A 13,617-nucleotide genomic window follows, 5' to 3' on the forward strand; every position below is an offset into this window, starting at 1 on the left:
TAGAGCACCGACAGGATCACGGTAGGCTCAACATCACTGATCATGAAATTGGTGGTTACTGTAGTCTATCATGTCATGGGACCATCTGCCTTGGAGAGTTAGAAATTTTTTGTGTACTCATGTCAGTGCCTTGCAATCAGTGGCATTTCTATTTATACCAAGTTCAGCATATGAATAATTGCTTTTATGCTACATTAGTCCCTTCACGTGAGTCAGAAACATTCATTCTAAGTGACTAGCTAGACATAACAGCCCAAAATATTTATGCATTGAGGTAAAATTCAGTTAAGTCCTTTACTACGAGTGTTATTATTTTTTAAGATACAAGCCAATGGGACGATAAGAATACAGCAGGAGTTCTTTTTACCACTCGGCATGCACCTTTTATTGGGAATTTGTTCCTTAATATTTGGATAAATGCAAAAAATTGAAGGGTTAAATATGCAGTACATGTAAATTGTGATAGTAATAAAATAATTATTTGCTGTAAATCTATTAGGGAACCCAAACATCGGATCCTATTACACAATGCACAATTATATAGTAATCCTAATGGCATATATTTTCTGCTATTTTAACACTTCGTTTCTTTGTACTCTTCGAAATCTAGCAGGGAGGCCATGCAGAGGGACTGGAAATGGAGAATACTGAACCGCGTCGCTGGACTCAACCACCTCCCACCTGCAATGCAAAGATCATTAAAACAACTTTGTCAAATTCTAATTAGACGTTTATGCTTGGATCGCGTTCCTAATTGTATGCACTTAAATAATTTAACCTTGTGTGAAGAAATTCAGTTATTTTTAACTAAGTGGTCCAACCTAATTAAACTACTCCATGTCATGTCATCTTCTTACCTATATTTGGTAACCAGATGGTGGATGAGGATAAGTATCTCTAGCTTGGCAAGTTCATTTCCAGGACAAGCATGCACTCCATTTCCAAATGGCATATAAGTATTGGGTTTTGGAGCAACCTGTGTAAGGAAGGTGAATATCGGACTTCTTTTAGAATTCGATCACTTAAAAGAAAGAGACTGATAGATGAAGAGTACAATCTTTCAGAGCTCCTACATTAAATCTGGATGAATTGAACTTCTGAGGATCAGCGAAGAACTCCGGATTATGGTGGATGTTTCTGAATAATGGCATCACCTTCCATCCTTTAGGTATTAGGTATCCTGTTAGAATTAGAAAAAATATATCAATCTGAATAAATGTACAATAAACTAAATTTGATCACAGTCAAGAAAAGCTTTTGATTTTTTTTTATGGCTTGATTAAATGGCTCTTTAATTAGTCTTTACCATTATATTCGACATCAACCACGGCTTCCCTAAAGGTGTAAGATATGATGCTTGCCATCCTCAAACTCTCTAATATCACCTGATCATATAATTTATATATACATAAAATGTTAACAATGTTTTTTTATAAACAAACTTAACATATAGCTAGTGCGAACAAGTACTAACCCCATATGTTATTGGCATTTTTCGAGTCTGAGCCCACGTCAATGGTAGAATACCTCCATTATTTGATTTAAATATTGTCCTTTGCTCATCCTACGGCACGTAATTAAATTATTGAGACATAATTCCAACAGAAGTAGGACAAAGATTTATTATGTCGACCTAAATGTACGTAAAATAGTCGGATCCGGGAAGGACCATTTGGGACCAGAGATTAGTAGTTACCTTGACAGCTTCTAGAAGTTTACGGTCATCATGGAGGTACTTTAGAATCCATGTCATGGCACTGGCTGTTGTATCCCGGGCAGCAAAAAGTACTCCGATTATATTATCTGCAATCTGGTCCTCTGTCAATGTCTGCCCATTGTCATCTGTATAGTTGAGTAGATGACCCAAGAGATCCTTCTGTAATGATTTATTGTTCTTCCTCTCACTGATAATCTCACTTACAATTTGAGTAATTCTTTTTCTTGCCTGAACAAAATCATAACAGAAAGAGTCAGGGGTCAAAGAATCTGGAAAGTACGATAATCGTCCTGTTTAAGAGTTAGAACCTTACCCTAGTAGCCTTCTGATATGCTGTTCCTGGCAAGTTTGTTGGAAAAGAATTGTACCCCTTGTCTACAATGCAGTAGTTTTTTTTCAACTCAGTTTTGTAATTGCTGGTTAACTGACTAAATATTGAGAGAATTCCCACTTCAAATGAGAACTGCATATATGACAATTGAATTATTCAATAAAGTAAACTGATGTGGCGGACCCAACAATCTGTTTATAAATCTACTGGACCACATGTAATAAATCAAGATGAAGACAAAAAATGGCATGTATTCAAATGCTAAGGAAAAAAAAAGAGTGTTCTAGATAATACTATCAAGTATTCAAATTAAAGAAACAAACCTTCTTCATCTGTTCGAAGGTGCTAGTGACTCGTTGCTTGGCGCATAATTCTAGAGTACAAATGGCTGTGGCCTCAATATCAGGAATTAATTTCCGAATTGCTTCGGGAGATAAGGAACTCTGAACTAGCTTCCTCAGGTGAGTGTGATAATTTCCTTGGTGAAAGAATAGTGCAGAAGGACCAATCAAATTCTCCTTGCTCTTCGGGTATGTAGGTTTAAACAAGTTAGCATGAGTCACTAGAACATATCGAGCTGCCTCCGGGCTTGCTAGCATTACACAAGGGCAACCAAGGATGTGTGTTTTGAATATATCCCCGTACCTGCATAATATCGTCAAAAAGAACAAATCAAACTTCTGTATATGTACTCCAATATCATGCAAAAGAAAACATGCAGCAGCAATGTGCAATAAGGTGGTGACAGGAACCTTTTCTGTTTTGTTGCAAATAAAACATTTGGGTCTTGAGAGTATAATTGTAGAGTCTCTCCAAAATATGGTAATCCCATTGTACCCGGAGGAAGCTTAACCTTTTGCCTTTGTTTTAGTTTCGCTTTTTTTATCAAGCAATATAATAGAAGAGTTGAGAGAAAGAAGGTAATGTATGTAGCAGTAGACAAAAACTCCATGAACCGGAGTTTCTTCTTTGTTGATCTGCAAGTGTGTGAATAATATTAGTTTCTGTGGTTTTCTATGTTGCAGTGGAAGAGATGTTTGAGTTGAAGTAGTGTGAATATTAAGAATGATGCAGGTTCTGAAGATGAATTCTATGGGAGATAATAATGAAGTGGGGTTGGTTTATATAGAGGCCGAGGAGAGGACTGGATAGGGAAAACTTACTAAAATATTAATTACAAGTTTGATTGGATACTTAATTGAAAGACACATTCACCGTATTTTATGTTTTCTATAACTTTTTTCAATATTCCTAGTATCTTGCAACTAGGCCTCCCTTGCTGCACCAGTATACTATTGATGTTACTTGTATCTTAAAATAAATCATAGATTTTGGGTGGGCGGCTATTTTCTTCCTCTTTTCGCTAGGATTTGAAGCGTCCGATCTATAACAAGCGACTGTTAACATATTATACCATAAATTGATTTCATGAAACAGTTGGTTTTTTCATCTGAATATTTGGAGATTCATTACTAGACCCCTCTTTGGTGGTTTTGTTCCTTTGAAAACTTTGGATCATAAATATATGGGGGTGACTCGTGTTAGCGAGTCATAAACACATGGGTGGTAACTCGTCTTACTTGACTCGTGTTAGGAGTCATAAACTCATGGGTGGTGACTCGTAGTCTTAGGTGACATTTTCAGACTTTGTATTACTAGCGAGAATTTCTAATATTAATGATAGAATATGTGCAGAGCCGTGCCTGAGGGTGTGCCAGTGGTGTCACAGGAGCACATTTTTTTCTATATACATATGTATATATATGTTTACTAAATTTAGTTAAAAAAATATAATCTTTTTAATGTTAAAAATTTGTAAATGAAAAATAATTAAAAAAATGTTATACATTTAAATAATATTAAATTATTATCTTGAATCAGTCATATTAATTCTAAAAATACTTATATAAAAATTATTTAAAAACGAAAGTTGCATTTTAAATCACCATTAATGCTCTAGTTTGACTAGGAAAACTACTACTTTTAATGAAAAGTTTATAGTTAACTAATATATATATATATAGTTATTTTTTATTCGTAACAATATATATATATTATTATGCATTCAAATAATAATTCAAATTTTAGGTATATTATTCATCTTAAAATATCCAATTTTAATGTATATATTTTATGAAACAAGTCAATTTAATATAAAATAAATTAAATAATGGGTTGAAGAGATCTAAATTATAAGTTTATGTATAAATTAATTTTTATTTGAATATTTTTTGTTTATCAATATTATATCTTACTTTTTTATTAAATAATATATCATAAGTCAAATGTATAACTTATTTATTATACATAAATATTTAATTTCTAAAATATAGTATAACATATTAAAATTTACATGTATAACTGTTTTTTATTTAATTTTGATTATGTAATAAAATTACTTTTTGTATTTTAGTTATTATATTTTGTTTATAAACTTCAGATTTTATTATTTCATGTAATGTTTAAAAAAAAATAATAGGGCACTTTTTTAGATTTTGAACAAGGCACTTAAAATTTCAGGCACCGCCCTTTTTCATGGTTTTTCCATTGGAGAATTTGAAGGTTGCTCAATTTTGATCCTAAATGGTATATGGGTGGTGGTATATGGGTGGTGGCGATCGTGATCCTAAAAACAACTTCTTACTTCATAACTATCAATTTATTGAATATTTCTAGTACTTCATCTGGATCATTATAAGAAACCTATATTAGATTAGTAGTCCTGACATTCTTGGGAATTCTCTTATTTCCAATTAAGTGTTTAAGCTGATGAAGGTGCTTAAAATGGCCATATGCTTCATTTGACAATTCTTAAGGAAAGGTGTTTTTTTTGGCTAATTTATTACACGTCTCTTCTTTCATCCCTAAATTCAACTGAACGGGATGTCGGTAATTAAATGAATCACATGTGTTTTTATAGTATCTAGAATGTATACAAATTTATCATGAGGATAAAATTACTGAATTTGTGTTTCTTGATTTGAGTAAAAAATTGTCGGTAACTACTTTTATATAGAACAGTTAGTAAAATAAGGTTTTTAAAATGCGTCCAAAAATAAATTCGTGCAATAAGGTAATGATCCTTAAGATCATAATTTTCGGAGAAATGTTCAAATCTATCATCCTTTATATCACTCAAAAATGCATTTTTTATATGTATTTTAAAAAAACGCAATTATATTTTGTATTTTTGTTTATTGTAATAATATTATGACATAAACGAATGTTTTAAGTACGTTAATGCTTTTTAAATGCTTTAGTAACATGCGTTACTTTAAAATTTCCACACGCCTAGCTAGTACCAAATCCCAATAAGAATAACATCAATTTTAGAAGGAGTGATAAAAGTCGTTGCATTTTTTCGTGATTGAAAGGGTCATTCTACTCGATTGTAATATTTTGGACCATTTTCTCCTAAATTATGAGATTAATGATCATTTTCGGCAGGAGTACCTATTATTTAGTTATGTCTTGCAGTACATACTAAGTGTCCGTTTAGAAAATTTTAAAATAAGTAACTCATGATTTAAAATTAATAAGTGACTTAAAAGTGATAAGTAGATAAATACTTATAAGTTATGTAAGTGTTTGGTTAATTTTACTTATAAGTCAGAATTTGTTTTAGTTTAAATGAACTAAAATAAATAATTTTTAAATATTATTATTTTAATTGACTTTTAAATTAACTTAACATTTAAAAACATCTATACTATATTATAATAGACGAAATATTAAAAGTTTGGTAGTCGGTCGGTCGGTACTTACTGAAATTACTTAATTACCCTTATTTAATTATTTAAATTCTAATTATTGGGTCGAACAATTCTAATTCTAATTAATATTGTAGACAACTTCATCTAATACTTTACCAATTTCAATTCTATTTTATATCAAACTCTATATCATTATAATTTATATTAAATTCAACTTCTTCTACCAATTCATATTTTAATTCATATCGACTTCTATATTATTCTAATGTGTTACTTCAGGCTAAATTAAATTTAAGCAAATTAGATTTAGTTGATATATCATGTGAATCAGGTTAAGATAAAATAATAATATTATCAATCCTCCTAAAAAAATTATATAATGAATTTGGATAAACAAAATAATATATTTTATTTTTCTAGGATAAAAAAATACATTATATAATTTATGCACACTAACACAAAACTAAAATAAAAATACAATTCGACTAACAAATATAAAATTATATATACTAATTATTCAGTCTAAAACAAAATTATCTTATTAATCTAGACTCTAAAAAAATTAAAATTAAACTAAAAATAATTAGTTTGATTTGGTCGGTGTATTAGGCATCGAATTAAAATAAAATAATGTAAACCACTGATCCGAAATAAAACAAATTAATATTAGAATAAGTATAATTCGTATCATATTGATGTGAACTAAAAATTCAAATTTTAATTTAAACATAAATATTTTTTTTTTTAAAATACATATAGAATTATCAATAAAATTATATCGTTCAATCAGTAATATTGTCTTTTCAAATATATTTTATAGAATTATAGTTAATCAATTAAGTACCACATTCTTTGCCTATCATGCTAAAAATAATATTTTTTTTAAGGTCCCGACATAATGGAGACATTATATTTTTACCCTCAATAAAATAATAATTTCGTTATAATAATATTTCCCCCCTTACCAATGTTATCACTTTAAATAAGTTTAAATGTTCTAAAAAGTTATGATTTATGAACATACACGTCTACTATATTATGAATTCATATCATATAAAGTTTTAAATGAACAAAATTAGGAATTCAATTCAATTTTTTTAAAAAAATTATATAATATTAAAAAAAATCTGTGCGATCCGTGCATCGCGCGGGTTATAAACTGGTATATTTAAAAACTAAAATTAATAAAAAAGTGAAAAATCAAAATAAGTTGAGAAAATATAGGTAGTTACTAATTCAACTTATAGCCATATTATAAGTTGTAAAATTCAACTTATAGCCATCTTATAAGTTGTAAATTTGACTTATAAGTTGATCGACAAACAATCCGAAATAAGTAATTAGGGTTTATAAGTTATAAATAACTTAGAAGGCTGTACACAAACGGGCCTTGGTATGATTGGTTGTATATTTGAATTTTGAAGGACGTCCTGCTTGGTTTTAATTATGTTATCTTTTGTTTCTGTTTTAATAATTAAGCAGACTTGGTCCAGTTATAAACAGGATACTGCATTACTTGTAGTCTGGTAGACCAACAACGCAATTACGCAAAACATTATAATGAAGGAGCATTATATCAACAGAAATATGAAAAACCTGTATGTGATACTGATACTGTCATGTGTATATCGTAAAAATAGGGACCAATCTACGGTAAAACATTAGCAAGAAAGTGACATGAGAAGCAATAAAACACCAGAAAACATGGAAGAAGATCAGGTGGTAGTCGCGATCGGAGCCAGCTGGGTTGAAAACACATATCAAATGAATTCATGGTGGAAAAATGATTCTTCGAAAAATATCGAGATAGTTCCTGAATCAAATTAAATTAAATTGCAAAAGAAGTTGCCTGTTATTTTTGGTCGGTGTATCCCCTATCCGCTATCCTATTCCTTCAGGCATAAGTCAGCCGGCCGCCTTTGCTTCTCTCATTTTCAGGACCCAGGATGCTGTAGACTCATGTATTCTGACCGTTTGTTGTGTCATTTTTAATATGGTTGCAAATTTCGGAAATTAAAATTAATCGATTTTATTCTGACTATGTTTTAATCGGTGTTTGAAAAATAAATTGAATATATTTTAATATGTTACTATAACTTAAAATTGATATAGTCAAATGTCTTTTAAGAATTTATTGGAATTTTAAAAAATCCTGTATTTTCATAATAGTGTATATCAATAATTAGTTTTAGTAAAATTATACTTTTGTATCAAATTAAGGGAAATAATATGACAGTCTAATGATAAAATTTTAAATTATACAATAAAGGCGCTTAAGAATTCTTAAGTTACCTTTAGATAATCATCTTAAGTGAGCTTTTTTTTTAAATCCAAAAAGTTAATTTTATTATTACAAAAATGTTATTCAACTTTTATATACAAAATAATAATCATTTTATATAATTTTCCTAAAGTTAACTCTAAGATCATTTTTACTCACTCATTCCCAAGGTAATCAAAAATTAAATTTCAATTCCTAATTAACAAAGTTGCATGGATTGCAAAACATAAACACATTTATAAAAGCTTCCTCGATTTTTAAATTTAAAAGAGGATAATAACTTGTTCTATCATGTACAATTTCATCACATAGAAACAGGGATTGCATGTGAGGATACACATTAATCTTGTTAGATTTGATAAAAGATTAACAACCATAAGAACCGCACAGAATGGATGGGTACACAATGCTTAGCATCTATTTATGGAGATAAGATACAGTGATAAATTATACTCTTGCAACAGTTGCCTAGCTAGTAGCTTTCCGTCATTCTTCATGAACTATGAGCTTGTCGATACTAAAATTGCAGACTTATGCGCACACATTCCATGTACCGACGATTTACATACAGCACCACTCGCCTACTGCATAAAGTGAGTTCATTTTTTCAGATTGTGATGCTTGTGCTTTCCCTTTTTCTTCTACACATGTCACCAGGCTGGAACTTACTAATTAACGATATATATTGGTTACATTCGTACAAATCGTATACGCAATAATAATCTCAGGAAATCAAATTGCTGACATTTAAATGGATAGACGATGGTTGAATATATAAAGAGGAGCACGCATCTTCTTCTTGATTTGTTGTGTTAGGCTCCAGGAAGCATAATATGTCATCTCATACTCCAACACATAAAAGCTATACAATTTTCCACCATTAACTTCATATAAAGTTTGATGTGCTTTTGACTTTCTCCCTATCTCCACAGTCCGCATATAAACAATCAAGATATCACTGATCACATTTACAAGATCTAGCTGTTTCTGAACCAGCATTTGGTTCAGTAAAATTATACGATTATTTGTTATACCTGCGATGTCACAGTCATTGTTTCTCAGATTTTTAGTACATTTTTATCTTAAATAAGTAATCATTACTATTTTGAAATACTGCTCTAGCTATGTAATTGTACATGGCCCTTATGAAGGTCAAGCTTAATCATATCTCGATTTTCTTAACTATAGTGTTGTTCGTAACTTAGAACTATTGCATGTATGCGGGATTATTTTAACGATTCTTCCAAAAAAATTAGTGATGTGATCAAGCTTAGCAATGTTGATATTATTTGTCTATGAGTGATTTGCAAAAGAAGAACTTTATTAATGAAGGTTGAGCCTTTAGTTTTCATTTCGTATGATAATGGCTTAATCTGCATTACGGGAAATGATGCTTCTGTCAGAAAATTTTTGATGAAGCCAAAAAGAAAATCAAAGATTAATAATTAATTATTTAATTATCAAATTTTCTAATTTAAAAATAAAACAAAAGATGATGAAAATATTTAACAAAAAATGTTGAGATTTATTTATTTACATGTTTTTTATGATTTCACGAAAAATATTTGATCTTTATTCTCTTATATAAATTAACTTATAATTTAATTGCACAAACTAAATTTTAAATTCTTCTTCAAAATTAAAAAAAAAAATCATAACAATGTGATCAGTATTTTAAAATACCTGCGCAAAAGCCCAAGTAAAAGAGTATTTTGAAACAGGGAACCAGTATATTTTTGGGCCTTGCTTCCTGCTTCTTAGTCCTAGAAGCTGAAGATACACACAACGAAGACCTATATAGCCTAAAGCAGTCCAGTTTTACACTTGATGTTAATAATGTTAAATTGGGGGTTTATATTGAGCCCATATCCAAATGCCAAAGCTCCGTTGCTCTTGTATATTAATGTGGCTGGTTTTCTTTGCAAACTTCTTTACTCTTTATTACTCTGTACTAGTTTTTACGCCGTGCCATTAACCGCTCTTTATTAATATTTTATAAATTTTGAATTTGATATTATTTATAATAATAATAATAAAATATTTTAGTTAAGATAAAATAACATATGATCGATTAGATTTGTATCATTAATCTTATTAGTATATTTATAAATAATTATATAAATTTTTGTTATTAATGGTATTTGAACCTGAAAACTTGGGCGGTGTATAAATTACAATATAAATATTTACTTATGGCGAGATTCGAACCTGTGAATTTGAGTAGTGTATAGATAAAAATATAAATATCTGATGTTGGCGGGATTTGAACCTAAAAATTTGAGCAGTGTATATTTTTTTTGTATTTGAATCTAACACTGATCATTTGATTAAGAATATCTGACGGTCATGACTGTGATAACCAAATAACCATAAAAAGGTATACAAAATTATAATTCATTCCGATTATTATAAATTAGTATAGATTAAATCAAGAATTTCCATTTTAAAAGAAGTAAATTATTATTATACCTTTACTTATTCAATAATTAAAAAATCGCCACTAAAAATTTAATTTTGAAAAATATTAGTTAGTGTTGCCAATTGAACTAAAGACCTTGACCTTAAAAATAAGACTCTCGGCCACTTAAGCTAAACATTAATTTTGAAGAAAAAGAAAATCGTCATGAATACTCGCAAGTAACTCACGTTTTATTTAATTTTTTTACTAATTAATTACACATGTGCACACCAGTAATAAAACTATTAAGTTCCCGCAAAGGGGATAAAATCTCGACCAGTACACCAATCATTTGTTTGCACGTTCTAATAATTTCCCGCTTATTCATCTTATAATTTATTTGATAAGGCATAAAATTTCTCTACACGGGTATCTTAACATCAAAATTTTAGCAATTTTTTTTCAAATCTAACCATATTGGAGAACAATCCTCAAAAAATAAGCATATATATAAAATATTATTAAATGGCTAAAATTATATCAATATCTTTTGTAATATAGATATATTTAATTACATTAAATATATAATGGTGCAAATATTATATCCTACTATAATAAATTGCATCGGCTACCATATTCAAAATAAGGATCTACAAGTTCTTTTTTAAAAAGAAAATAGTGTGAACTAAAATTGTTTGGGTTGAACATATTTTATAATCATATTACCCGATATGAAATTTAAGTTTTTGGTTATATATTAATTGTGGCTTAAATAATACTACGCCATAAATGGCGTATAGCAACATATATGTTATAGCAGGCCAAAAAAATATTACCATAACCAAACAAATCTCTAAGGTAACATAAAATTAGTGTGTTGTAATTACTGAAATGTTTCTCCGTACATACGCGACAAACTACACACCTTTAATCATTTGCATCAAATCACCCATTAAATCACAATTATTATTTCAATTAAAATACTAACTTAGATATATTCTGAATAAATTTAAAAATTATCAGTATTTAATAATCAATCAGAGTTTGACAATTATCATTATTTAATTAACTACTGTCAGAGTTTATCAGTCAATACGCTTGTTTGACTGACAACCATACTTAGTCAAATCATCGGAGTTCATCATGCAATTACTGTAGAAAGTAAACTATCAGATTTTAATACACTATATGAATTTCAAGTGATAAATAGCATGAATACATGGCGTCAGTGTTTAACAAAGTTATCATAATTTAAGAAATACTGATTCATAGAAAAAGATACCAAACTCTGAACTCATATGCCTGTTACAAAACAAAACTCATTTATCAATATTTGAGAATTGTCCTAAGATCATTCCCAACTCATTCACCAATCTTGTAAATATAACTTTACAGAGTGGTTTGGTGAAGATATCTGCTAATTGTTGATCTGTAGGCACAAAGTGCAATTCCATTGTACCTTCCATTATATGTTCCCTTATGAAATGGTACGTTATGCTGATGTGTTTTGTCATCGAATGTTGTACTAGATTTCCTGTCATTGCAATAGCACTTTGATTATCACAATATATAGGAATTTTAGAATACTCTAACCCATAATCCAGTAACCGATTCTTCATCCAAATATTTTGTGCACAACAACTTCCTGCAGCAATGTACTCAGCTTCTGCAGTTGAAGTGGAAATTGACTTTTGTTTCTTGCTAAACCAATAAACCAATCTACCACCAAGAAATTGGCAGTTTCCTGAAGTGCTTTTCCTGTCAATTTTGTATCCTGCAAAATCAACACCTAAATATCCAATTAGCTTAAAATCTGAAGCTCTAGGATACCATAATCCAAGATTCATCGTGCATTTGAGATATTTAAAAAAAATTACAACTAACAGATGTGGTTCCTGAAAGGAATATGTCCTAAGTCCAATCATGTATGAGGATTTAGGAATAACTTTTATATAATCTGTTTTGATTTCATTGATATTAATAAAAGACTTGTTTTGTTTTTATTACGGGTTTTATCTATTTAAGTGTTTAAATAAGATATACCGTAGTTTAGAGTAAAGCTTTTTATGGATTATGATGAGATCATAATAGTGAGACCTAAAAAGTTGATAACTCTAAACTTAAATAGTTTCTGGTCATAGGATTACTAACTGGTAATTAATAATCCGCAAAGATCGGTACATACTATGCTTGCTTCATTATGAAGGATGTCTGTTCTCATAGACATTTGTGTGGTGACACTATAGCTAGTATGTAGGTGCTTATTATGGAATAAGTTCACCGAACATGACTCGCACAGCTGAACAACTGATGGAGTTCACTCACGTGTCAGCAGTTGTTCACATAGTGATAGTTGTACAAGTATCCTTAGACTTGAGGTCATCATAGTCATCTTGTGTACACTGAACTATGCTTTGGTTTAGTTCTTAGTCTCCAGGGACAATTATTAGGGCTCTTCTGGGTATAAGAATTTGTACACGAAGATTGTGTATGATCAATAAATGATCTACCCCTTCCAGTGAAGGAAGCGAATGCTCAAGGCTGATCCACTTATGCTAGTTCAGGAATCTCTGGCCAGAGTGAATGAAATTAGAAAGGAGTTTCTAATTTGCATAGAACTACGCATAATAAATGGTAAGCAAGTGATTGAATTAGATAGGCTTGACACGAGATCCATGCCTTATATTTAATCGGGACATTGTAGGGTAGAAGGAGTTTATTGTACGGTAACTATTCACTGAATAGGTTTTTGGTATTCTAAGCAGTGAATTCATATTATCCGGATAGTCGCGATATGCTGAAAAGTATCCCTCACGATGTAGAATAAATGTGATTAATTAATTAATCATATTTAATAAATTAGAGAATTTATATAAATAATGATAAAATAGTTTTATTATTATTTATTTCTACTACCGGCTTAATATTGAACCTACAGGGTCACACCATAAAAAGAGAATGATTTAATGGTGGAGGAATTAATTAATAATGGCTAATAATTATTTATTTGTGAAATAAATAATTAATTGGCAAATTTAATAATTTATTAAATGAGATTTAATTGATTATAAATTAATTAAGAAAAGTTCTTAATATTATTAATTAAGGATTTAATTTTTGGAAATTAAATCAAGAGAGAGAATTATTTCTAAAGTGTTTAGAAAAAGAATTAATAAT

At 29.6% G+C, this 13,617-nt stretch overlaps 1 protein-coding gene across 1 annotated transcript; it reads right to left on the bottom strand.

Annotated features, from left to right (window-relative positions):
* Positions 1-330: 330 nt before the first annotated feature.
* Positions 331-3,142, bottom strand: LOC141663567 (abscisic acid 8'-hydroxylase 4-like). Its single transcript, XM_074469348.1, has 9 exons — positions 2,801-3,142; positions 2,372-2,693; positions 2,031-2,180; positions 1,697-1,945; positions 1,475-1,564; positions 1,307-1,385; positions 1,074-1,180; positions 858-976; positions 331-681 (listed from the first exon to the last, which is right to left on the bottom strand). The coding sequence occupies exons 1-9, from the start codon at positions 2,998-3,000 to the stop codon at positions 570-572; spliced, it is 1,428 nt and encodes a 475-aa protein (XP_074325449.1). The 5' UTR covers positions 3,001-3,142; the 3' UTR covers positions 331-569.
* Positions 3,143-13,617: the final 10,475 nt, after the last annotated feature.

Source organism: Apium graveolens, chromosome 6 (genome assembly GCF_009905375.1).
Source record: "Apium graveolens cultivar Ventura chromosome 6, ASM990537v1, whole genome shotgun sequence".
Lineage (NCBI taxonomy): Eukaryota > Viridiplantae > Streptophyta > Magnoliopsida > Apiales > Apiaceae > Apium > Apium graveolens.

Bases quoted from the DNA above. Each gene is read 5' to 3' on its own strand.
- LOC141663567 (XM_074469348.1), bottom strand. From the start codon at position 3,000: ATGGAGTTTTTGTCTACTGCTACATACATTACCTTCTTTCTCTCAACT. The intron at 2,181-2,371 runs GTTTGTTTCTTT...TCATATATGCAG, and splicing joins CCTTCGAACAGATGAAGAAG to TTCTCATTTGAAGTGGGAAT. The intron at 1,386-1,474 runs GTTAGTACTTGT...TTATATGATCAG, and splicing joins AAATGCCAATAACATATGGG to GTGATATTAGAGAGTTTGAG.